Source organism: Staurois parvus, unplaced genomic scaffold (assembly GCF_062004578.1).
Source record: "Staurois parvus isolate SC_StPar_1 unplaced genomic scaffold, SC_StPar_1.0 ptg000646l, whole genome shotgun sequence".
Taxonomy (NCBI): Eukaryota; Metazoa; Chordata; class Amphibia; order Anura; family Ranidae; genus Staurois; species Staurois parvus.
Window position 1 is genome coordinate 684,289 of NW_028318442.1, and position 27,942 is coordinate 712,230.

Consider the following 27,942-nt stretch of genomic DNA (forward strand, 5'->3'; position numbering starts at 1 on the left):
AATGGCAGGCGCTGTAAAAATTAATTTGCAAACATGTCATTACGCGGCAGCCGTACAGGCAATAAACCTGTAATTACAGACCGGTCCCGGCCAGGACACGGGGGAGAGGGGAGGCGAAACACCAATCTGTTCCTTTCCTGTCATTGCCGCTAAACAACCCAAGCTTGACTGAGCGCCTGCGTTCTGCGCGATAACCAATCCGACCCCGGCTGCGCATTTCTACAGTTCTGGCGATAAACCTTAACGACAGCTCCGCTCCAACCGGCCAATACAAAGCTGAGATGCATTTCCAGTGGCTAAAGATTTGTATGGTTGGTGGGCCTGAGATGGCGTTCGCCCCCAATCTTGTTTTTGGGTGGAGCAGATAAAAATCTTATGCCTGTATGAGTCCTCTGAAAAATGTCCTCTTCACATCTTCTACTAATAACGTATGTGGCACCCAGGGGCGGACTGGCAACTCATGGGGCCCCCGGGCAATAGGGGATCATGGGGTCCCTGTGTCCTTGCCCACACTCAAACCACACCCAAAAAAGCCTAAGATGGTAGGCATCTCATGGGGCCCCCTACTGACCCTGGGCCCTCGGGTGGTGCCCAAGTGCTGGAATGGTCACTCCGCCCCTGGTGGCACCTCTTTGTTTTCTTATGACAACGTAACTATATACAGCAACAGTATCATTATTCAGAAAAGCTCCATCTTTTATCATTAGGAATCCATCCCAGTCAGTCACTTTGCCTAGGCTGAGATGATGTCATCAGACTGCTGCAGGCTGGAGGAAGCATTTCCCCAGTCTCCCCTCCCCCAGTGATCAGACTGGACATTGTAACTTTGTAGCAAGTCACAAGGTGCGAGGCTGGGGCTGATCTGTGTCAGACATTTGTGAACAAGAACTAAACAGGCACCAGGATTTACATGCTTGTGTCACTTCTGAACTGGCATCTCAGCCCAGGAGGTAGCTGGTGACTCTGGATGATGGCTGAACAGAGATGCGGTCCTTCAGGAGAAAAAAAAGCAGATGGAGGCATTGTTGGGGAAAGTACTGTGATCTCTATGAGAGGGAATGTCTGGAAAGGTTACAATGACACATTTCTCAGCATGCTGCATCTGACACGTCTGCTGCCAGGTTCACTTTAATGGACACTTACTTTAACTGTCTGCTATTCATGAACACTTTCACTATCCACTTCCAACTTGCAGCAGCCTGACGATTACAGAAAAAAAGAACAACGTGTAAAACAAATAAAATCTTTACCTTTTCATGAAATACCTTATTTTATAACCAATTACATCATCACTGGGTCTCTGTGCTACTCTACACAATGAATGCAGATTATGGCAGGTGGGAGGTGACAGCAGGCTGCTGTACATAGTTTCCAGAAAACATCAAAGCCCCCTGGATCAGTACTCCTCTCAAGAGCTCTCAGTCCTGACTCAAGTAGTGGGCTGGCTCTTAGGAGGAGATATTCAAATATCTAAATGGCGTGATGGGTGGGTGTCAGTTCGGAGGAGTGGGCGTTCCTGGGCAGGCTTCATTTGCATGGTTAATGTCCACCTGTGATGCTGAGCCAGCCAGAGACAGTCAGGCTGGGGAGGCAAGGACTTGGTGATGCTGGATGTCCTCCAGATTGAAATCATGAATGAGCCTCCATGATTGAAAGAAATTAAATCCAATGAATAAAAGGGGTCAGGGACAGTCAGACTGCAGAGGAAAGGCTAGATGATGCTGGACGTCCTCCAGCCAGGAAATGAGGCGGGGCTCTATCTGACTTGCTGCAGCTTCTAATGCACATTGTGAGAAGCTCACAGTGTGCAGTGAAATCAGAGGAAGCCATTTCAGTGCAGTAGAGGAGCCGGTACAACTGTGCAGGACTGAAGGGGAGGAGCCGGTACAACTGTGCAGGACTGAAGGGGAGGAGCTGGTACAACTGTGCAGGACTGAAGGGGAGGAGCCGGTACAACTGTGCAGGACTGAAGGGGAGGAGCCGGTACAACTGTGCAGGACTGAAGGGGAGGAGCCAGTACAACTGTGCAAGACTGAAGGGAAGGCCGGAGATCAGATTGTTGGCTGTAAGAAGTCATTGTAGACACCGGTATACGCTGCACCCTTCCCAACACACACATACATATATACACGGCTCAAAACATGAAAGGAACACTTTGAAAACACATCAGATCTCAATGCAGAAGCATCTCCTGCTGGATATCTATACTGATATGGACGGTGTAATGTGTTAGGAATGGAAGGATCTCCCATCATTTGATGGAAATTAAAGTAATCGACCTACAGAGGACTGAATTCAAAGACGCCCTGAAAATCAAAGTAAAAAAATGATGCATCAGGCGAGTCCATTGTGCTGAAATGTCATTGCAGCAACTCAGAATGGTCCTCAGTATTTGTACGGCCCCCACGTGCTTGTATGCATGCCTGACAACGTCAGGGGAGGTGCCTAATGAGACCACGGATGGTGTCCTGGGGGATTTCCTCAGAAATCTGGACCAGGGCATCACTGAGCTCCTGGACAGTCTGAGGTGCAACCTGGTGGCGTCGGATGGACCGAAACATGATATCCCAGAGGTGCTCTATTGGATTTAGGTCAGGTGAGCGTGGGGGCCATTCAATGGTATCAATTCCTTCATCCTCCAGGAAATGCCTGTATACTCTCACCAGAGGCCAGGCATTGTCCTGCACCAGGTGGAAAAGTGATACAAAAATTTAACAAAGAAGAAACTGCAGCCATCCCACAGAGATGTCCATGCAGCCCATGGAAGTTAGTACCTCGATGGGAGCATCTTCTGATGAGAAGGATTGAAGAAAATAACCATGCAAGTTCACTGCAGTTAGCTAAAGAAGAAGAAAGCCAAACTGGGGTGATTGTTTCTCGTGACATAATACAGCGTACACTGCAGAGGAATGGCATGCATGGGTGTCGTCCACAAAGGAAGCCTCTCCTAGAGCCCATACAGTAAAAAACCTGCCTAGAATTTGCCCATGATAAAAAAGAAGACTACTGGGACTCCATACTCCGGATTGATGAGACCAAGATAAATGTTTTTGGAATTGATGGCTTCAAAAATGTATGGTGTCACAAAGGTGAGGAGTACAAAGAAAAATGCATGGTGCCTACTGTGAAACATGGTGGTGGCAGTGAACTTCTGTGGGGCTGCATGAATGCTTCTGGTGTCGGGGAGCTGCATTTCATTGATGGTGTCATGAATTCACATGTACTTCTCTATATTGAAAGAGAATAAGCTACCATCACTACGTGTCCTCGGTCGTTGTGTACTTTTCCAACATGACAATGATCCAAAACACACATCGAAGGCCACTATTACATTTCTGAAGAAGAACCGGGTGAAAGTGATTCAGCGGCCAAATATGTCTCCTGATCTGAACCCAATCGAACACCTATGGGGAATTCTGAAGAGACAAGTTGAGCATCACTCTCCATCCAGCATCCAGGCTCTAAAAGAGGTTGTTCTTGAAGAATGGAAAAAGATCGATGTTACAATATGTCGCCAACTTATTCATTCCATGCCTAGAAGACTTGGTGCCATCCTCACAAATCATGGAGGTCATACAAAATACTAGATGGAGTAGTTTTTCCTGTGTGGTGGATTCATTTTTGCACCAACTAATTTGAGTAAAACTGAATATTTTTTAATCTAAGTTATATTATTAACTGAACTTTCATGTAATGAGCCGAACAAATGTTCTATAAAGCTCAGCTTTGTCAAAATTTTAGAAATTGTTCTTGTGTTCATTGAGACATTGATTAAAATCTTACTTTTCATTAATGCTGAGCACAGTGTATATATATATATATATATATATATATATATATATACATATATACACACACACACACATATATACATACATACACACAAACACATATATTATTATTATTATACAGTATTTATAAAGCGCCAATAGTTCGCTCAGCGCTGTACATTACAAAGGGGGACAGAACAATACCAATACAATGCAAAACATGAGGGGATCGAGGGCCCTGCTCTTTCGAGCTTACAATCTATATATATATATATATACACGCACACACATATATACTTATACACACACATATATACATACACATACATACATACATACATACACATACATACACACACACACACACACACACATATACATACATACATACACATATATACATACATACACACATATATACATACACATATACATACATACATACACATATATACATACATACACACATATATACATACACATATACATACACATACATACATACACACACATATATACATACACAAACACATATACATACACATATATACATACACATATATATATACACATATATACATACACATATGCACACACACATACATACACGCACACATATACATACATACACACACATATACATTCGTACATACACACATATATACATATACACACACACATACATACACACATATATATACACACACACATACACATATACACACATATATACACACATACACATATATACACACACATGTACACACACATGTACATACAGATACACACATATACACACACACACACACATATACATAGACACACATATACACACACACACACATATACACACACACATATATACACACATACACACATGTACACACACACATATATACACACACATATATACACACATACACACATGTACACACACACATATACACACACACATATACATAGACACACACACACACATATATACACACATGTACACACACACATATATACACACACATACACACATACATACACACACATGTACACACATATACACACATGTACACACACACATATATACACACACATACACACATACATACACACACATACACACTTGTTCGCACAATGTCTGCAGCTCATGAATTAATCATGTGGTCTCTGGCTAATTAGGATGTGACAGTCCTTTTGGCTTTTTTTTTCTCACCCGTCATTTGTGTTTTCTCATACACTAATTGGCTTTGTCTTTTGGAGTCTCTAGGGTGGGGGTTGGGGGTGGGGAGTTGGGGGGGGGTTACTGACAAGAATTGCTGGTGCTGTCAGTCTGTGGGAAGTGAAAGGTTAACAGCGGTCAGGTTGTCATATGCTCACCTCTGATAGGCACAGGACGCCCGCTTTGCTTTTCTTTGCATTTCATGGGATGAGGTGACAACAAATCAGCAGGGATACAACTTACCTGTCCCTTTGAGTCAGGATCTGCAGGTGGATTCAGATGCCATCCACGCTGAACGATGACTTGGTAATTGCACAGACGCGTCTGCGACGTGCCCTGAAAGTAGGAATGAAAACAGCGGTGGTTTTGTTGCCCACAGTGGGGATCTGTCCAAACATTTCCTACCTGGCTAATTACATTTTCATCTCATTTTTTTCTCAGCTTTTGCTTTATGTCCAAATCCCAGCGGGGATCCGCCTTCACCACAGCACAGCCACTCCGGAGAACTGGATTCATCAAGAAGCTCTAAATCACACTTAGGGAATGCTTCATTCACCCACATTATTGTCAGCTGAGGCACCGCTCTGGCATGCCGTTATCACATTTTATGGTGCCGCAAATGCAACTTCATGACTCTGAGCCAAAGGCTTCTTCCAGTAAATTTCCACTTTTACTTACTAATTCAGGAGGTTGTGTCATCACTTAGATCTCCTGACCTGCAGACACAGAACTGTGGAAAAATCTCCCCATTGTGGGAGGGGCAGAGACACAGAACTGTGGAAAAAATCTCCCCATTGTGGGAGGGGCAGAGACACAGAACTGTGGAAAAATCTCCCCATTGTGGGAGGGGAGGAGACATAGAACTGTGGAAAAATCTCCCCATTCTGGGAGGAGCAGAGACACAGAACTGTGGAAAAATGTCATCATTGTGGGAGGGGCAGAGACACAGAACTATGCAAAAATCTCCCCATTGTGGGAGGGGCAGAGACACAGAACTGTGGAAAAATCTCCCCATTGTGGAAGGGGCAGAGACACAAAGTACTTCAGGGAAATCTCCCCATTGTGGGAGGGGCAGAGACACAAACTACTTTGGAAAAATCTCCCCATTGTGGGAGGGGCAGAGACACAAACTACTTTGGAGAAATCTCCACATTGTGGGAGGGGCAGAGACACAAACTACTTCGGAGAAATCTCCCCATTATGGGAGGGGCAGAGACACAAACTACTTTGGAAAAATCTCCCCATTGTGGGAGGGGCAGAGACACAAACTACTTTGGAGAAATCTCCACATTGTGGGAGGGGCAGAGACACAAACTACTTCGGAGAAATCTCCCCATTGTGGGAGGAGCAGAGACACAAACTACTTCGGAGAAATCTCCACATTGTGGGAGGGGCAGAGACACAAACTACTTTGGAGAAATCTCCACATTGTGGGAGGGGCAAAGACACAAATTACCACCCGGAAATCTCACCCTTGTGGGAGGGGTAGTGACACAAACTACTGCCAGGAAATCTCCCCATTGTGGGAGGGGCAGAGACACAAACTACTTCGAGGAAATCTCCCCATTGTGGGAGGGGCAGAGACACAAACTACTTCAAGGAAATCTCCCCGTTGTGGGAGGGGCAGTGATGCCACCTACTGGAATGAAACCTTATTATTGTGGGAAGGATGGATACATGAACTACTGCAGGATAATCTCACCATTTGACTTTCGGAGACATGTAGGAATCTAGTGGGTTATGTGACTCACCAATGTCCACGCAAACATGAAATTTCAATTTTCACTGAGGCTGACCTTTAATTGGTCCTGAATGGTGTATTTCTCCCATTATCTCCAGGGATCCCACAGATTTGGCAGAACAAACCGAGCCGTGAGACCCTCACTGAGGTGGGCGTACTTCAGTTCTTGCCCTCTGGGGGGCAGACGTGTTTGGTCAGAACTGTTTACCCGGGCTGGACAAAATCCACACAAAGTCCTCTTCAAATGTCATCGCTGTGCTGCTTTAGCAATAAAATGGTGTTTTGGATGGAAGTCAATATTGACTCAGAAGCCGAGTATCTGTATTGTTACTGCCGGCACCACGCACTGTTCAGTATAATAATTCCCTCATTTTGCTCATGTGCTCCTTAAAGCTGAACTCCGGGCACAAAAAATGTCATGCCTCAATAGCCACAAAGAATATAAATCCACTTTGTGTGCACCAAATGCCTCTGTAAACCCAGATATTACCTTGTAAAAGTAGGTGTGACATCATTACTGCGCTGTACATAGCCTGAGCAGAGATGTGGGAGGGGTCTAGCAGGCTCCACCCACTACAGGCTGCCTGCAGGAAGCTACAGGAGGGGGGCGGAGACAAGACCAGTCACCCTGCACAAGGAGGGAGAGTAGCAGTGAGCGGTCTTTGTTACGGGAAGCTCCTGCAGGAAATTGTGTGTGTTCTTTATCATTGTGTGTCTTTCCTCCTACGAGGAACCAGTGTCTACTTTAGTAAGTGATCAGTTTTGGGGAGATTGGCCCTTTAAGAAAATGACGTGTAAAGAAAGCTGGAAATGTGTACTTTATTTCTTGCGTTAGTTCCTTGTTTCTGTAAGGGCTCATGTGCTCGGGGCGTTTGGAAAACTCTTCTGAACGATGGAAACTGACTGCTAGAAAACAAAGGTTTAAAAATGTCAGTTTAGCCGCGTTTGCATACCGCGTTTATGCGCGTTTGCGTTTAGAAGCTTTTTTAAAAGATAACCTCCTGAGACCTTCCAAAATACCCAGAATGCACTGAAAAATAGTAAAATATTAACTATTTTAGACATTTTGAGAGAAATAGAGAGAGCAGAAGCAGAGAGAGCAGTATGTGTTGAGATGACCTGTCTTTCCTGGTTGCACTCACTATGGATCCCATCATGAGTATAATGCGGCACATTCTACCATTGTTTCCTTCACGCCAAACCTGCAACTGACTGCGCTGGTTTACCGGGTCCATTAGAATACATGGAAAACGCTGTTCATGCATTTCTGATGATGAAAAAAGGCTCCGGACAGCATCTGGACATGGAACAGTTAAAAAACACTTCTAAACGCAAACGCTTCTAAACGCGGTTCACCGTGTTTACAAGCGTTTGAAACGCCGGTAAAATGTACTCCTGAACGCAAGTTTGGTGCGTTTAAAAAAAAAACGCCTGTAAACTCAACTGCCTGTAAAGGACGATGTGTACATGGACACATAGGAGAACATTGGGGAGAGTTCAGGGGCTGCTGGAAAAAACGCAAAATGGCTCCTGAACGTCAGTTTATCAGCTGCAGTGTACATGATCCCTAAATCTTCAGGCTGCTGCAAACTGGAAGTTGATAGTGAAAGAGCTAATGAATAGCGGATAGTTAAAGTGTTCATTAAATTGAACGTGGCAGCAGACGTGTCAGATGCAGCATGCTGAGAAAGGCTAGGTCAGTGATGGCGAACCCGTGGCACGCGTGCCACAGCCGGCACGCCGAGCCTTATCTGTGGGTACGCCAGGAGAATCCAGCGGCGCGCTGTCTTCCCGGCTGTAGTGTGCGTGACAGCCGGGTCCCAAGTGCGCATGCACAAGAAGCAGTGCCCTTTGTGAATGGTAAGGCGGTACCTGGGACACATGACAGATCCCAGAAGCCGCCGGACCAATCACAAAGCGCAGCGCTTCTCGCGCATGCGCACTGGGCATCCGGCTGTCCGACGAGCGCCCACACTACAGAAGCCGGGAAGACAGCGCGCGGCTGGATAAAGGAACAGGTAAGATAAAAAAAAAACTCTGCGGAAGTAAGAGCGGGTACCTGTCAAATTAAGGTACCCGCTCCCCGCTCCCCCTCCCTCCCCAAAGGTCAGCAGTCATCTCTGTACTGTCCGCAGTCTCTGGTCATCTCCTGTACTGTGTCCGCAGTCTCTGGTCATCTCCTGTACTATGTCCGCAGTCTCTGGTCATCTCCTGTACTGTGTCCGCAGTCTCTGGTCATCTCCTGTACTGTCCGCAGTCTCTGGTCATCTCCTGTACTGTTCGCAGTCTCTGGTCATCTCCTGTACTGTGTCCGCAGTCTCTGGTCATCTCCTGTACTGTGTCCACAGTCTCTGGTCATCTCCTGTACTGTGTCCGCAGTCTCTGGTCATCTCCTGTACTGTCCGCAGTCTCTGGTCATCTCCTGTACTGTCCGCAGTCTCTGGTCATCCCTGTACTGTGTCCGCAGTCTCTGGTCATCCCTGTACTGTGTCCGCAGTCTCTGGTCATCTCCTGTACTGTGTCCGCAGTCTCTGGTCATCCCTGTACTGTCCGCAGTCTCTGGTCATCCCTGTACTGTCCGCAGTCTTTGGTCATCCCTGTACTGTGTCTGCAGTCTCTGGTCATCTCCTGTACTGTGTCCGCAGTCTCTGGTCATCCCTGTACTGTCCGCAGTCTTTGGTCATCCCTGTACTGTGTCTGCAGTGTCTGGTCATCCCCTGTACTGTGTCCGCAGTCTCTGGTCATCCCTGTACTGTGTCCGCAGTCTCTGGTCATCCCTGTACTGTCCGCAGTCTCTGGTCATCCCTGTACTGTCCGCAGTCTCTGGTCATCCCTGTACTGTCCGCAGTCTCTGGTCATCTCCTGTACTGTGTCTGCAGTCTCTGGTCATCCCTGTACTGTGTCCGCAGTCTCTGGTCATCCCTGTACTGTTAATTAGTTTGCACTACTGTACGAGTTGTTTTTTCTAAACCAAAAGCTCGATATCCAGGTTTCATTGCAGTGTTGGCACTTTGAAAGAAATAAGTTGGTTTTGGGTTGCAGTTTGGGCACTCGGGCTCAAAAAGGTTCGCCATCACTGGGCTAGGTTCATGCTGAAGCCGTGCCAATCCCTTATGTTTTCAAGTGCGATTTATGGAGCACCTACAGTGCTATTCATGTGCGTTTCAGCTTGGATGATCATGCGTTTTTCCTGCGATTTTGATACAGTAGCGATGAGTGCGCTAGGGGTCTCTCTCTTTTTTTCTCTCCTTCTCTCAAAAGCAGCTCAGTATCACACAGGAGACTTGTCTAAAATGTACTGGAATCGCATGTGATGTGAACACGTAAGCATTTTGTGACGGGAGTCACTGTGGGTGGGGGCCCATGGAAGCCAGCTCACTGTAGAGAGGTGGGGAGACCCCTGTCTCAGCTCCCCACATCCCTCTTATGTGTAAGTCACCCTGTGCTTGTTAGGGGTACAGGGTGATCTGTCCTAATATTGGGGTGGGGGGTTGTTGTTTGATGTTATGTGGTTGCATCCCATTGTTCTATTGTGTGTCTGGCTTGGGAGCAAACTATTATGGGATGTATGTGTTTATGTGTATTGGCTTGGTGGGGGGTGTCTCCAGCAGCCCTCCCTCCTGATGGGACTGTCTGCTGGTGTGTCTCTTGTTACTAAATGTAGATTGCCCCGCCCTGTGTCATTATGCAGGGAGGGGGGATTGTTCCCTTGAATGTATATATCTTGTATCTGTGTTAAAATAAACTAGTCTACCTCCTGATTTACTTCAAGACTGGTGTCGTCTAGTCTTGTATGGTGTGCTGTGGTGTCTGTGGTCGGTGTTCGGAAGAGGAAGCCGTATTCTAATGGAAGTACTCAAATGCAGTCTGGGGTCGGTTCCGTTACACTTTTTACATATCATTTACATTAAGCTTTGTGGACCTCGAAATCAGCTCACACCACTCCAAAGTCACACATCACCCTTTTTCAAAACGCACTTCAAGTGTACAGAGAGGAGGATATCACTATATAGAGAGGGGGCCATCATTATATAGAGAGAGGGACATCACTATATAGGGAAGGGGGACATCACTTTACAGAGAGGAGGACATTGATGTACGGAGAGGAGAACATCAGGGTATAGAGAGGAGGATATCACTGTACAGAGAGGAGGATATCACTTTATAGAGAGCAGGATATCACTGTATAGAGAGGAGGATATCACTGTATAGAGAGGAGAACATCAGGGTATAGAGAAAAGGATATCACTGTACAGAGAGGAGGATATCACTGTATAGAGAGGAGAACATCAGGGTATAGAGAAAAGGATATCACTGTACAGAGAGGAGGATATCACTGTACAGAGAGGAGGATATCACTGTATAGAGAGGAGGATATCACTTTATAGAGAGGAGGATATCACTGTACAGAGAGGAGGATATCACTGTATAGAGAGGAGGATATCACTGTACAGAGAGGAGGATATCACTGTATAGAGAGGAGGATACCACTGTATAGAGAGGAGGATATCACTGTATAGAGAGGAGTACATCACTTTACAGAGAGGAGGACATTGATGTACGGAGAGGAGAACATCAGGGTATAGAGAAAAGGATATCACTGTACAGAGAGGAGGATATCACTTTATAGAGAGGAGGATATCACTGTATAGAGAGGACGATATCACTGTACAGAGAGGAGGATATCACTGTACAGAGAGGAGGATATCACTGTACAGAGAGGAGGATATCACTTTATAGAGAGGAGGATATCACTGTACAGAGAGGAGGACATCACTGTACAGAGAGGAGGATATCACTGTACAGAGAGGAGGATATCACTGTATAGAGAGGAGGATATCACTTTATAGAGAGGAGGATATCACTGTATGGAGAGGAGGATATCACTGTACGGAGAGGAGGATATCACTGTATAGAGAGGAGGATATCACTGTACAGAGAGGAGGATATCACTGTATAGAGAGGAGGATATCACTGTATAGAGAGGAGGATATCACTTTATAGAGAGGAGGATATCACTGTATAGAGAGGAGGATATCACTGTATAGAGAGGAGGATATCACTGTACAGAGAGGACGATATCACTTTATAGAGAGGAGGATATCACTGTACAGAGAGGAAGATATCACTGTACAGAGAGGAGGATATCACTGTACAGAGAGGAGGATATCACTGTATAGAGAGGAGGATATCACTGTATAGAGAGGACGATATCACTTTATAGAGAGGAGGATATCACTGTACAGAGAGGAAGATATCACTTTATAGAGAGGAGGATATCACTGTACAGAGAGGAGGATATCACTGTACAGAGAGGAGGATATCACTGTATAGAGAGGAGGATATCACTGTATAGAGAGGAGGATATCACTGTATAGGGAGGAGGATATCACTGTACAGAGAGGAGGATATCACTGTACAGAGAGGAGGATATCACTGTATAGAGAGGAGGATATCACTGTATAGAGAGGAGGATATCACTGTATAGAGAGGAGGATATCACTGTATAGAGAGGAGGATATCACTGTACAGAGAGGAGGATATCACTGTATAGGGAGGAGGATATCACTGTACAGAGAGGAGGATATCACTGTATAGAGAGGAGGATATCACTGTACAGAGAGGAGGATATCACTATGTAGAGAGGAGGATATCACTATGTAGAGAGGAGGATATCACTGTACAGAGAGGAGGATATCACTGTATAGAGAGGAGGATATCACTGTATAGAGAGGAGGATATCACTGTACAGAGAGGAGGATATCACTGTACAGAGAGGAGGATATCACTATGTAGAGAGGAGGATATCACTATGTAGAGAGGAGGATATCACTGTATAGAGAGGAGGATATCACTATGTAGAGAGGAGGATATCACTGTATAGAGAGGAGGATATCACTGTACAGAGAGGAGGATATCACTGTATAGAGAGGAGGATATCACTATGTAGAGAGGAGGATATCACTATGTAGAGAGGAGGATATCACTGTATAGAGAGGAGGATATCACTGTATAGAGAGGAGGATATCACTATGTAGAGAGGAGGATATCACTATGTAGAGAGGAGGATATCACTGTATAGAGAGGAGGATATCACTGTACAGAGAGGAGGATATCACTGTATAGAGAGGAGGATATCACTGTACAGAGAGGAGGATATCACTGTATAGAGAGGAGGATATCACTGTACAGAGAGGAGGATATCACTGTATAGAGAGGAGGATATCAGGAAGGGGGACATCACTGTATAGAGAGGAGGATATCACTGTACAGAGAGGAGGATATCACTGTACAGAGAGGAGGATATCACTGTATAGAGAGGAGGATATCAGAAAGGGGGACATCACTGTACAGGATGTGGTCAGAAGCAAGGAGCTTACTTTTATTATCTCGATGTCTGAATAATACACAGCAAGGAATTTAAATGTTTATTTAAAGGGAATTTCTCAGATCCTGTCTGAGAGCAGACGCTGCGAGGAGCATGGTCGGCTAAGCTACAAAGTTCTCTCCTGTGCCCCTCTCTGACTTAGTTTCAATGTGGCTGAATTCTTGCAGTATGCAGGCTGCCACTCGCTGCAGCCGAGGGGCCTCAGCCTGTGTTCACCTTCCTGCATGTTGGTGGGCAGGCAGCTGATGCAGAGCTTGACCCCTAACTGGTCATGGTGATATCTCTCATAGGCCAGCAATGAATCATTGCAGCCTACCCTGTGAATGACTTGATAATATCCTGTGATGTCTGCATAAAGGAGGCTGATGGAGAACCAGACCAGACTCCACTGTGTCCAAAAACAATTTTTTGCCTAGCCAAGAAAAAAAACAAAGTTCCTTGTCTCTGCATGACATGACTTTATTTATAAACAAAGCCCTTTCACACCCTTTGCTCGGTTGAGGTTAAGGTCTATCTCTTTTCCTTGTAATTTAATGGGAAGTGGGGCCTCAGCCAGTGTTCACATTCCTGCATGTTGGTGGGTGGACAGTGTCATTCCCAAGGGCTTGACCTCTTGTTGGTCATGATGTTATCTCTCACAGGCAGCAATGAATCACTACTGCCCTGCCTTCTGAGTGACTAGGCCTAAAATCTCTGGCTGAAGGAGGCTGCAGATAACAATAACAGATAGGCGCCCTGGGAACTCTGCCTATTTGCTCAGGTATTGAGCTGATGTCCTTTTTAGAAGCAGGCACCGCTCTACGAGAATTCATTATTCCGGAGTGAACGGCTCTGCTTTAAAGGAAATGGGAAGCTTAATTTGTGGCCGGAGCCTGAGGCAGCCAGAGCTGAAGGCGGTGGAGTCAGGATGCCCATTATTTCACTTTTTCCTTTTATTTTCAATGTTTATTTTTGTAATCTGCAGGGTAAAACATATCAGGAATTTTAAAACAGCATGATCTCCGATCTAAACTCTGAAATTATTATTATTATTATACAGGATTTATATAGCGCCAACAGTTTGCTCAGCGCTTTACAATCTAATGGGAGACAATACAGCAACAATACAGTTCAATAGAAGAGGCTTAGGAGGGTCCTGATCCTTGGAGCTTACAATCTAAGAGGGAGGGGTGAATGGTACAAAAGGTAGTAACTGTGGCGGATGGACTGGTTGGAAGAGTAGAAGATTCCATTATTAGCTGAGGGTGGGATAGGCTTCCCTGAAGAGATAGGTTTTCAGAGATCGCCTAAAAGTGAGCAGAGTAGGCGATAGTCTGATAAAGTGGGGTAGAGAGTTCCAGAGGATGGGGGAAGCTCTGGAGAAGTCCTGGAGACGAGCATGGGAGTAGGAAACAAGGGAGATAGAGAGCAGGAGGTTGTACGAGGAGCGGAGAGTACGTTTTGGGTGATATTTGGAGACAAGATTGGTGATGTAATTTGGGGCGGAGTTATAAATGGCTTTATATGTTATTGTTAATGTTTTGAATTTTATCTGTTGGGCAATGGGAAGCCATTGGAAGGATTGGCAGAGTGGGATGGAGGCCAGTGGAGGGATTGGCAGAGAGGGGTTGAGGCCAGTGGAGGGATTAGCAGAGAGGGATGGAGGACAGTGGAGGGATTGGCAGAGAGGGATGGAGGCCAGTGGAGGGATTGGCAGAGAGGGATGGAGGCCAGTGGAGGGATTGGCAGAGAGGGAAGGAGGCCAGTGGAGGGATTGGCAGAGAGGGATGGAGGCCAGTGGAGGGATTGGCAGAGAGGGAAGGAGACCAGTGGAGGGATTGGTAGAGAGGGATGGAGGCCAGTGGAGGGATTGGCAGAGAGGGATGGAGGCCAGTGGAGGGATTGGCAGAGAGGGATGGAGGCCAGTGGAGGGATTGGCAGAGAGGGAAGGAGGCCAGTGGAGGGATTGGCAGAGAGGGATGGAGGCCAGTGGAGGGACTGGCAGAGAGGGATGGAGGCCAGTGGAGGGATTGGCAGAGAGGGAAGGAGGCCAGTGGAGGGATTGGTAGAGAGGGATGGACGCCAGTGGAGGGATTGGCAGAGAGGGATGGAGGCCAGTGGAGGGATTGGCAGAGAGGGATGGAGGCCAGTGGAGGGATTGGCAGAGAGGGATGGAGGCCAGTGGAGAGTTTGGCAGAGAGGGGTGGAGGCCAGTGGAGGGATTGGCAGAGAGGGGTGGCAGATACAGAACGGTTAGTAAGGTGGATGAGTCTGGCAGCAGCATTCATGATAGACTGAAGAGGGGATAGCCTGCGATGAGGTCGGCCAATGAGGAGGGAGTTACAATAGTCAAGGAGAGATAAAACCAGGGAGTGAATAAGTTGCTCAGTAGTAATAAAGCAGTTACCTATAAAGAAGATAATTCAGAACATATATGAAGGAGACGTGGGGTTTGATTTGTTAGAAATTTGTGTTTGAAAAAGGTCAGTCACCGGAGCAGTGGCCCCACAGAGGCTGCTCTCAGCACAAATAGGACACCCCTAAACTAAACTCCTGAACCCAGAGTTCAGAACCATGTTACTGCTGTATTGTTCCTGGGCACTGTCCACCATTCTTTGTTTCTGGTGGCTGTGCCAGTTTTGAGTCCTCCTAAACTACATACAGTATATGAGCCCTGAAGAAGTGGGAGATCTTTGAGCCGCTGAAACGTTTATGAAATAAGATCAGTATTGAAGCCCATCTCCAGGCAAAAAAAATAGGTTTTCCCATTCAGTGGGGCTGTTCCCACACCGCATGGGTCAGCTGCTTGTTTTTGTCTAGGGTAGAGGAGAAAGGATTTACCTACCTAATCCGCCAATCCTCCCCTCCAAGACCTGTCCAGCTCCCCAATGGTCTTGGGTTTTGGACAATTCTTGAAGTCATCAAGCCCAGAGCAGGCTACATAGACCGCTGGACCGTGGGGGAGGGCCATTTTGCAGTGGAACGAAGGATCTGGGGAGTATAAGCTTTCTCCTCACCCCTAGACAAAATGAGAAGTTCACTTTTTCACCCAGAGTTGAGCTTTAAAAGATTTTCTTGACTCTTTATACCTGTAAAAAGAGACTGAATACTTACCTCTTCTACTGCCTGCGCCATTGAACACCAGTGCGCTCAGTAAAAATGGTCTCCCAAATTCCGCTGGGAAACCAACACTTCTGGGTGTCAACCTCTGTGGTTTCTCATAGCTTTCTAGGGTTCCTTCTATTGACCTTCATGTCATTACAGGAGACAACCAGAGCCTCTGCCTTTACGGTTCTGTTCAGAGCTCTGAACCTGCCAATGCAGATCTATTTGGTGTCTGTTCACCTGTGTCTGTTCAAGCACAGGCAAAATTCCTAAGCCCTGATGAAGGAAGAGTTGGCCACTGAAATGTGTTTTGCTATGAATCAACTTCATCATTAACCTCTTCGCGCTCCGTCGGCACGCAAATGTGCGGCCTCCCGGCGTCTGGGCCTTGATGCCGAGCGGCCGCACATTTGCGCGCAATTAAGAAAAACATATGTGCTGAGAGTGCGCGCCCTGCGGAAAGGTCCCAAACTCCTCTTTCGATCGGGACCTTTCCCGATCATGTGACCACCGTGACAGCGAATCACGGTGGTTACGTGACCCTAAAACCCCACTCCGCCTCCCGGCTTCTGAAACCCTTAAAGGGCCGGGGGGCGCCAGTTCCAAGGGGTTAAAAACATGAACTTATGGATGTTTGTTTGGTGCTCTCAATGAATTGCATGTATGTTGATTCTCAACTCTGAGTCCCTTCCAGGTTCCTAAGGGTTGTTCCTGTTTTGTGGAGTGCTGCCAAACCAGCACCAGTGAGCCAAGTGATGTTTTCAGTGACCCTTAGAAAATCTGAAACTGCATTCTTGTGTTTAGAACGTCTGTCTTTGTGTCCTCACTGGAAAGGTTCCTTTGCAGTTGCTGTGTGGTCACCAGGGCAAGGAGTGAGGGAAAATCTCCCAAATGGGTACAAAAACCTGTATGAAAAGTGGACAGAGATTCAGACCATTCTCCAATGGTATTTTTTTGTTTGCAAAAAAAAAAAAGTTCCTTGTCCCATCAAGTCATTACTTTGTTTATAAACAAAGCCACATCACACGCTGTTGCTGGGTTAGGGTTTGTCTCTTTACCTATAATGCAATAGAAGAATACATTTTTGACACAAGAAGAGGTCTATCATGGTTGAAGAGAGCTTCTGTGGCCCTCAGGAGCCACTTAAAACACAATGCACCTCCTAAAAACTGCCTAATATCATAATCGTACAAGACAGGACACAGGCTGAATATTCATAGACTCTGGGTTATAGGCTGGTACCATCAGGTGATTGGACACATGGAAAGGTTTTGAGGACACCCCCCCTGGGTGTCCCCTGTACAGTCTACCCCAGAACCCTACCCTATGCTTTCCATCTTGAAATGATCTCTTTTAGAGGATTAGGGAAAGTGCAGGGGAAAGGGGCACACGGTGGGACCCAGGCAGGAGGGGGAATTGAATCATGGACAGGAGGAAGTGATCAGTGCAGTGGGGGGCAATTACTGGAACCAATCCCCTGTAGTTCCCTCCTGCAGCTGCTGAAAGCTGGCAAGAGAGAGAGAGAGAGAGAGGAGGGGGAGCCAGCAGTGTGAGGGAAAGGGACACAGACAGGATCTAGGCAGAAGGAGGAATCAGATTGTAGACAGCAGGGGGTGATCAGTGCGGTGGGGGGCAGTTACTGGAACCAATCCCCTGTAGTTTCCTCCTGCAGCTGCTGAAAGATGGCGAGAGAGAGGAGGGGGAGCCAGCAGTGTGAGGGAAAGGGACACACAGACAGGAGCTAGGCAGAAAGAGGAATCAGATCGTAGACAGGAGGGGGTGATCAGTGCGGTGGGGGGCAGTTACTGGAACCAATCCCCTGTAGTTCCCTCCTGCAGCTGCTGAAAGTCAGCGAGAGAGAGGAGGGAGAGCCAGCAGTGTGGGGGAAAGGGACACACAGACAGGAGCTAGACAGAAGGAGGATTCGGATCGTAGACAGGAGGGGGTGATCAGTGGAGGGCAATTACTGGAACCAGTTCCCCTGTGTTAGCCTGAAAGATGGCTTCTCCTCCTCTTTCTCCTGCCAGCTTTCAGTTGCTGCAAGGAGTGCCACATAGGGGATCAGTTCCAGTAATCCTCCCCGCCACACTGATCACCCCCTCCTGTCCATGTTCCTTTTTCCCCTACTGCACTGATGGGACCTGAGTTCCATAGAGGAAGCCTGACTGAACCCCATTATCAGCGGCCCTGGTCACCCCTAAAACCCTTCCTACTCTCTCATTGACTCCATTGTATTTTGCTGAATGGCAAATTTTCACTCATCTCCAGTGCTGACCTTTTGAGAGAAGCATGCCAAGTACAGCCGCCACCGACTTATCCCTCTGTAATACTCACCTCTGTTGAATGACCCGTCAACATCATTTCACCATCTCCCTCCCATCTCATCCAACATAAAACCATCCCCAAGTGCTTTATAGGCAGCTGTAAAAAGGCCGGCTATGTCTGGGGCGCCATCCCACAGTCTGTAAAACCATCAGACACCTTTTACAAGCCAGACGGGCAAAAGTCAGTGCCACTGAGAAGTTACCTTGGGAACCGGTCACCGTCTCATCCTTTCTGACGGGAAGAAGGTATAACCCTTTAAATGCTGATCAGCTGTGGCAAGCAGGGCAAAAAAAAAAAATCTATTTCTGCATATCCCTACCTGACGCCTGCTCCCCCCCCCCCATTCTCCAAACAGACCCATGTCTTGTCAGCGTGCCAGAATTGCGAGTTGCCAATAATGATTCTTGCATGAAAATTGATGGTGAGAGAAGGGGGGCATTCGCTCTCCTCCTCCCTCTTCCTCTGCTCTTATTCCAACCCTCTATTATTGTAGCCTGGGGGGAGCTCATGTCTTTCCTCTCTCTCTCTTTATCTCTCTCTCTCATTCTGTGCCAGGACTGCCAGAGATAAGCGACCACCAAAAAGCTTGCAGCAAAGGGGGACCTCCATCCGCCAACATGGACAGTCTCCGTTCTGCCCTTTCTCGTAGGACCACCATGTGATATCCAGATTTTATTTTTCTAAATTCTACTTCGATCCAAGAAAGAAAAAAAAGAGATAGATGGTTTTTTTTTTTCTCCGTTTTCCTTCCCTGGCAACAGGACTCCCTTTTCCTCCCCTGAGCCTTAATTTCTATTTCCCCTCTTATCCCAAGTAGCATGCCCTATTACAGCGATCCATTGACCTTCGCCCTTGACATTCAAATTGCTGAATGGAGAGCCAGGGGGTGCTTTGGCTGTCTGCAACACAGAGGGATTGCTAAACCTTCTGATTCTTAAAAGAGGAGCCTTAAAAGCTTTGAACACTCCCTCCGTCCCTCCCCGCGATTTTCTTCCTCTCTCTTTTTTTTTTTTTGTCATTATTTGCATTACTGGGCTGGGAGCCTGAAAACACGGAAGAGCCTTTGCAGACAGGACTGAGCTGTGTTACTCTCTGGATCACCCAGAGAGAAAAAGTCCTTTGGTTCCCCCTTCACCCCCCCTTCCCCAAGTCCTGCCGCTAACGTTCTGTCCCCGTCCCCCCCCAAAGACGATGGGACTATAATCCGCCAGCGCTCTTTCTTTCTTTAATTGAACTTCGTAAGCAATCATGTTTGGATTAAAGCCTCCGCTGTACTACTTGCCAGGTAAGAACGCGACTCACTTTCATCATTTTGTTTTTTCTGTCATCATGGTGTCATGTCCTCACCGGATTTGGGTTTATTATAAGAGTGGCGCGGGTCTTTGCCCGGCATTGCCTTCTGCCCTTTTGACCTCGTCTTAGTGTCAGGGATGCCCCGGTGTCTCAACGCTCACCGGAGTGACTGACAGCGTGCCATCGGAGATGTGCTGCGAGAGTGAATTCCCTCCCGGTGTTGCGTGTCCATGCATTGTCTGCTGCTAAGTGCAGATCCTTGTTTTATTTAGCAGTAAAAGACAGAGGCACTTAAGGCGAGGTGAGCGAGCGTGTCAGGATGGTGTGGTGTTACTGGACGCAACCAATGCCTAATAGTCTTTTCACGGTTGAGTGGATTTCGCTCTGGATACAACGGAAGTCTAATTGTTGATTTTTTTTATTAATATGACCCCCCAACCCCTTTCTTTAATGTACCAAAGACTCTCAAGTGCCACCACTTAGAGGTGCCAACCCTTGGCATCGGTTTTGTTACGGGGAAATGTGGACAAAGACAAACCTGGGCCACCCATCCTCACTAACTGCGACTTATCCACTTACAACCCTTAAAATAAACTTCATGTTTTGAGAGTAAACAAGCAAAACAGGGTAGAAAACCCAACGAGACAACGACAAAACCCAACGAGTCAACGACAAAACCCAACGAGTCAACGACAAAACCCAACGAGTCAACGACAAAACCCAACGAGACAACGACAAAACCCAACAAGACATTGGCCAACCAGATGACCATGGTCAACCAGATTTAACCTTTCACCGATGTCATGAAGTCAGAGCAGAGAAAGAAAACTGCTGCTTGATTGCTAATGGTTCTTGCACTAAAAAGCAAACTGAATCTATTTTTCTCAGAAGGTTTTTACAATGTATTGAATGTCTTTCTGGGTTGATTCCCGAATCTTGATGTTCAAGGGGTCCCGGTGGGTTTTTGCAGGATCCCTTAGAGGAGAAAGGGGAGATGGAGGTTGTTGAGTAGCTGTAGGGTGACTTTAGATGGATCTTGTATGGGAGGGAGGAGAAGCGTTCAAAGCAGCTGTGACAGAGTGAAAAACTTATATGAGCTGTCAGTGGATTAGATATTTCCGTTCCAGGTTCACAGTGGTAATCAGAAGATGATTTCACCCGTACAGAGAGCACGGCTAAGGGTGAGACGCTCTGCCAACAGCCTGGCAGCCGCAGCAAGTTAACCCTGTAGGCTTCAGCTGCAATTTGAATTAGAGCGTCAGCTCTTTAGCTTAGCTCCGCTGGTGCTGTCAAAGTGGCAAACTGTGACAGGAACTAGAAACCTTTATAGGACAAGGAGATACAAATGCAAAACAATGTTAATAGTAAAGCAAACAAAAGGATATCACAGGCAGTGATGGGGGGAGAGGAGATGGGGGGGCGTATTTACATTTTTTATTGAACTGTTTGATATCTTTGTGGCACTGAAATTATGACGTATTAATGGACATTTGTATATGATTGCATGATTTTTCCTCATTATGACTAGTACACAACAGACAGGACTGTACCCATGCAATCTCTCAGGCTAATAAGATTTTGTACAAGCAAAAAAAAATTCCATCAGTTTGTAAAATGTATTCAGGTTGCTATTTGTAGCTTTGACCATTTAGATGTTTTTGATTCACAATTACCATTTGTATGTGTTATTTTGTAGAAAGCGTTGTGGCAAGTATGGCTGCACCTACGCACAGCGGACGCCCTCGCCGGGAACCATGATAACACATCCAGCTGTCACTTCTAAGCCTTTTTCAGCCTAACATGGCCGGGGACATGGGTAGAGTCACAATGTCAGCTGACAGTTTCAATGCAGCCGTTTAAACTTTTTGTAGCTGCTTTACTTGAAAGAACTTTATTTTTTTTTTATCGGTTTGACAGTTTTTGTACTATTGAGAAACGCTGCTGGACGTGTTCGCTGGTGGTTGAGAGCCGGAGGTAGTGGTGGTCAGCGTGTGCTGATAACGTGGTGCCGTACTTACTGGCACTTCTTCCTTTTAAAGGGAATTTCTTTTCTTTCAAGATAACATTTTCTGTTTTGTGTTCGGCGGTTTTGCGGCCTTACCATATTGTTCATGTTTAAGGGCTGCTTCTTCCGGAAATGTCTGTTGCATGCAGACAGTGGGGTGAATTGCAGGAATTCACCCTTTCCTTGCCAGAGAGCTTGGCCAATTTTGCAAGGCAGTAGGCTCTAGGAGTTATGGGGGGGAGGGGCGGGGGCGGGGGGGGGGTTACCATACCTGCAGACTTTGGCACTTTATTGGATTCTGTCATTTGGAACATTCCTAAAAATGAAGATGGCTTTCTTCTAACCTAGTGCATTGATGTACTCTGAATTCTCGTGCATTACTGAATTTTAAGATTGCATGAGCGTATCCTTATTGTTCTGATAAATCTTCATAATTTACTATCTTTTGGTCTGCTGATGTTTGTCACCCGTGCCCCAGCGCCATCAACCTGGTCCCACCTCCCTGCAAGGCACTGGCCTGGAACAAGGGTTGGCACGTCTGGTTGTCGGGTCACCTGATGTGCATATACCTGTTGTGGGTCAGTGACTCCTCAAGTAGTGACATAGGGATGACAGCCGTGGAACTGGCTTTTTCAAAAACAAGTTAGCAAAAGTAACTTTCTATCCTGACTGGCCTCTTTGGTTTTCTAGAGGTGAAGAAACTAGAAGCATGTCCGTTTTACAAAATAGCTGGACCTAGGGCAGCCTTTCGCAAGCAGGGTGCCTTGAGGATTCTTCAGGGGTGCCTTGGCAAAATGTCCAAAAATTGCATAACAACTTGTAAACAAGCCAGCGGGTGGAACAAACCTGCCTTTTAGTTACACAAAGACACCAGTTTTCACTATTACAACCCTCTAGCCGCCAGCATCTTGACAACCAATGACATCATCAGTTGATAAGGAGGATGTCAGCTGCCTGCACAGCATCCTAGTTTAACCCTCTCCGTCAGTGCTGGGGTCACATTAGCTCAGCAATGGACAGGGGTGGACTGACAACTCATGGGGCCCCCGGGCAATAGGAAATCATGAGGCCCCTGTGTCCTCACCCACACTCAAACCACACCCAAAAAAGCCTATAAAAAGGTACCAGGGGCATTTTATAGGGCCCCCTACTGACTCCGGGCCCTCGGGCAGTACCCGAGTGACTAAATGGTTAGTCCACCCCTGGTGATGGAGAAAAACTGAGGGAGAGGAGAAACACTGGAATACTAGTCAGTGCCAGGGTGCAAAAGTGTATTTGCTTTGGAAGAAAAAATCACCTCTAATGTTGGGTGTCCTACATGTGTGGATGTTGCTGTTATATAAAACTATTAGAATAGTTTTTCACATTTTAGAATGGGGTGCCGCAAGACTGTCTATACTTTTAAAGGGTGTCTCGGGACTGTCCATAATTTTAGAGGGTGCCACGGGACTGTCCATAATTTTAAAGGGTGCCTCGGGAATGTCCATAATTTTAAAGGGTGCCTCAGGACTGTCCATAATTCTAAAGGGTGCCTCGGGACTGTCCATAATTTTAAAGGGTGCCTCGGGACTGTCCATAATTTTAAAGGGTGCCTCGGGACTGTCCATGATTTTAAAGGTTGCCTCGGGACTGTTCATGATTTTAAAGGTTGCCTCGGGTCTGTCCATAATTTTAAAGGGTGCCTTGGGGCTGTCCATGATTTTAAAGGGTGCCTCGGGACTGTCCATAATTTTAGAGGATGCCTCAGGACTGTCCATGATTTTAGAGGGTGCTTGGGACTGTCCATGATTTTAAAGGGTACCTCGGGACTATCCATGATTTTAAAGGGTGCCTCGGGACTGTCCATAATTTTAAAGGTTACCTCGGGACTGTTCATAATTTTAAAGGGTGCCTTGGGACTGTCCATGATTTTAAAGGGTGCCTCGGGACTGTCCATGATTTTAGAGGGTGCCTCGGGACTGTCCATGATTTTAAAGGGTACCTCGGGACTATCCATAATTTTAAAGGGTACCTCGGGACTATCCATGATTTTAAAGGGTACCTCGGGACTGTTCATGATTTTAGAGGGTGCCTCGGGACTATCCATGATTTTAAAGGGTACCTCGGGACTGTCCATGATTTTAGAGGGTGCCTCGGGACTGTCCATAATTTTAGAGGGTGCCTCGGGACTGTCCATAATTTTAAAGGGTACCTCGGGACTGTCCATAATTTTAGAGGGTGTAGTGTAGCCTGACATCCAGAAGGTAGCAGAGTTATTATGGAGCGATAAGTCCCGGGAAGGCAACGCCAGCCATAGAACCAGCACCTGTACACAAACATGAATCTTGTGTTCAGCAGCCAGTATTGTACTCTGGAAGGAATCTTGGACATGCTGATCATTAAAGTGAGGAGCTTTCTTTAGGTCAGTTGGTGTCCAGGCAGCGGGAATACAAAAAAAATATAATGTTTTCTGGGCACTGTATCAGCCGGCTTTAAAATGCCCGTGGGATCCATAATTGACCGATATGCTTGATTATCTTGTTTCCCCCCCCCCCCCCATTCCCAGAACTCATTCAGCCTTTTCTCAGTATCCAGCCTTTTCCAGTATGTAAGAATCTCTTCACCGTCAGATGGACTGCCTTATGTCACCTCCGTTCTGTAGAATAGAACTGCTCATTACTTACCAGGTCCCTTTTGTATGTGGGATGTGCGGTTGATTAGGAAACTGGCGTGTTGTAATCAAGTGCTGTGTAGTTCTGGTATTATGTAAGATGCTAGGGCGTTCTCAGTTTTGCCTCTCCAGCAAGCTTGGAACTAAATGATGGGGAAGGTAAAGGGTTAAAAAGTGTCAACATCCAGTTTGCCAGCCAGGAGAATTCCACCCCCCACCTTCCAGCAGATCACAATGTAAATTATGTAGCATCTGTTGTGTTGTGTCACCTGCTCTGGCCCCAAGTCATTGACATGTAACTGTCTACAGCACTTTCACCTACATTTTAACTAGATTATATATGACTGCACACTAAACCGAGCACGTCTGCACTGTGTACACTACAGCATAGCGAGCATGGCTGTGTTCTGTACTTTGCAGGATAGAGAGCATGGCTGTGTTCTGTACTTTGCAGGATAGAGAGCATGGCTGTGTTCTATACTTTGCAGGATAGAGAGCATGGCTGTGTTCTATACTTTGCAGGATAGAGAGCATGGCTGTGTTCTATACTTTGCAGGATAGAGAGCATGGCTGTGCTGTATACATTGCAGAATTGCATAGCTGCGGATCATGGCTTTCATGGTTGTGATCCTTGGTGTCAAGCTTATAACTTGTGGTTCTAATACTGGGTGTTGGGACTGTCTCTTGGTTGTAGTACTGGGAGCTGGGCCTGTCTCTTGGTTGTAGTACTGGGAGTTGGGTCTGTCTCTTGGATGTAGTACTGGGGGTTGGGTCTGTCTCTTAGTTGTAGTACTGGGAGTTGAGCCTGTCTCTTAGTTGTAGTACTGGGTGTTGGGCCTGTCTCTTGGTTGTAGTACTGGGAGTTGGGACTGTCTCTTGGTTGTAGTACTGGGAGTTGGGTCTGTCTCTTGGTTGTAGTACTGGGAGTTGGGCCTGTCTCTTGGTTGTAGTACTGGGTGTTGGGACTGTCTCTTGGTTGTAGTACTGGGAGTTGGGCCTGTCTCTTGGTTGTAGTACTAGGAGTTGGGCCTGTCTCTTGGTTGTAGTACTTGGAGTTGGGACTGTCTCTTGGTTGTAGTACTGGGTGTTGGGTCTGTCTCTTGGTTGTAGTACTGGGTATTGGGTCTGTCTCTTGGTTGTAGTACTGGGAGTTGGGACTGTCTCTTGGTTGTAGTACGGGGTGTTGGGTCTGTCTCTTGGTTGTAGTACTGGGTGTTGGGTCTGTCTCTTGGTTGTAGTACTGGGAGTTGGGTCTGTCTCTTGGTTGTAGTACTGGGAGTTGGGCCTGTCTCTTGGTTGTAGTACTGGGAGTTGGGCCTGTCTCTTGGTTGTAGTACTGGGTATTGGGCCTGGATCATGGTTCTAGTACTGGATGTTGGTTGTGTATATCTTGGTTGTAGTACTAATATTGTGCCTTTCTTGTAGTTCTAGTACTGGCGTTTGGGCCTGTCTTGTGGTTCTAGTTTTGGGTGTTGATTTTTTCTTTCATGATTTTGATGCTAGTATTGGGCCTGTGTCATGGTTCTGGCCCTTTCTCATGGTTCTTGTACTTGTTGGTTCTGTCCCTCATGGTTCTGGTAATGCATGTTGGCCCTGTATTTTGGAACTACTGCATGGTTTCAATACTGGGTGCTGATCCTCTCCTTTGTTTCTAGTACTTGGTGTTGAGCCTGTCTTTTGGTTGCAATACTGGGTGCTGGGCCTGTCCCATGGTTCTAGTACTGGATGTTGAGCTTGTCTCTTGGTTCTACTACTTGGGTGTTGAGCCTGTCTCATAGTTTTTTACTGGGTATTGGACTGTCTCATGGTTTTGGCCCTGAGTGTTGGGCCTGTGTCACGGTTCTGGTCCTGGGGGTTCTATTACTGGGTGTTGGGCCTGTCCCATGGTTCCAGTACTTGAAGCTGGGCCTGTCTCTTGTTTCTAGTACTGGATGTTAAGCATGTCCCTTGGTTCTAGTACTGGGTATTGGGCCTGTCTCACTGTTCTGGTCCTGAGTGTTGGGCCTATCTCTTGGTGTTGGTCCTTAGTGTTGGGCCTATCTCATGGTGCTGGTCCTTAGTGTTGGGCCTATCTCATAGTCCTGGTCCTGAGTGTTGGGCATGTCTCACGGTCCTGGTCCTGACAGTTGGGCCTGTCTCATGGTTCTAGTACTGGGTGCTAGGCCTAGCTCATGGTTCTCACATTGGGTCTTGGGCCAACCTCTTGCGGTTTTGCAAACTTTATCTGCCAGTATGAATCATCTTTATCTTTCTCACAAGACGATAGCGGATTCTGCACTTTCCCCTCGCTGACTTTCACTACCTAAAATGGAATTCTGTGTGTCTGTGAAGGCCTGTCACCGAGGACACTTTTCTGTTCCCCATTTATGATAGTTAGAGGCCATCCAACAGACCTGAAGCTGTAGAAGAACTGAAAGTACCAGCATGTCGTTCCAGAGATGTCAGCTTGGCCCATGAACCTTTTTGGAACTGTCTCAAGGCTAATAGATGCAAGTATCTGTCTTGTGTCCCTCTAGACCAGAACATTCTTTACTGGCCAAAGCCCCCATATGATCATCAGTTCTTCAGTCTTGCTGGTAACAACTGTCGGGGCCACAAGTTATCCTTATCCTCCCTCCTTTTCTTAAGGGACCTTTAAAAAAAAAATCACCATATTGGAAGTTGTGCATGGCTGTCACTTCTGAACATCTGTTGCTTTTCAACACTTATCATCGATCAATGAACTTCACAATGGTTGAGTCAGTCTGAGACACAAGTAAAGTTAAACACATTATTTACATAAATCTAAGTTTCATATATTCCATGGAAGCCATCTTCTGCTTGTGGGATGGACTGCAGTTTCCTGTCACATGATTCTTTGTTGACAAATCTTCTATTATTGGGAACTACAGAGGGTGGTGCTTGAGACCTGGGAATACATTGGTGTGTATTTTCTCCATCTCAGGGACTTCCTATTGGGAAAATTAACCCTCTTTATTTCTCCTGTGACCATTGCAATAGGATAGAAAATAATGGTAAATTTAAAGGGATACTAAAGGCTATTTTTGTTTATACGAACCTGCTCTGTGCAACAGTATTGCACAGAATAGTCCTTTACCTCCTCTTCTGGCAGTCACGCTCACCTGCATGCATGCATGCATGCTCCCTCCCGAGCCAGGCTGTGTGCGTCCATAGACACACACAGTGCCAGGAAACCATGCCCCCTCTCCTTCCTCACAGGAGTTTGATTGACATTAGGTGGAGTCTATGGCTCCCACTGTCCTCAGTGTCTTTTGTGAAAGCAGGAAGTGAGGGGAGCGGTGCTGGAGCACTGACAGGTAAATGTTTAGGGATGGTGGTGGGTAGGACAAGCAGTGGGGCGTTTTTTTTTACCATAGTGCAGATAATGCATTCAAGTAAAAAAAAAAACATATTTTTAAATTATTATCATCTTTTATTAAATTTTATTTTAGTACACAAATCAACAATATACA

The 27,942-nt window shown here is 46.4% G+C and overlaps 1 protein-coding gene across 4 annotated transcripts in view; it reads left to right on the plus strand.

Moving 5' to 3' along the window:
- Nucleotides 1-27,942, plus strand: part of GSE1 (Gse1 coiled-coil protein) — a 555,158-nt gene that overhangs the window by 361,731 nt on the left and 165,485 nt on the right. The window contains exon 1 of one of the 4 annotated variants that reach the window (XM_089693992.1): nucleotides 19,090-19,806. The exons of 2 other annotated variants lie outside the window; for them this stretch is intronic. In XM_089693992.1, coding sequence (XP_089550118.1) covers nucleotides 19,770-19,806 — 37 coding nt within the window. In that variant the 5' untranslated portion in view covers nucleotides 19,090-19,769. Of the gene's footprint in view, nucleotides 1-19,089; nucleotides 19,807-27,942 lie in introns of those variants that run through there. One more of the 4 variants, XM_089693988.1, reaches the window with a different exon arrangement.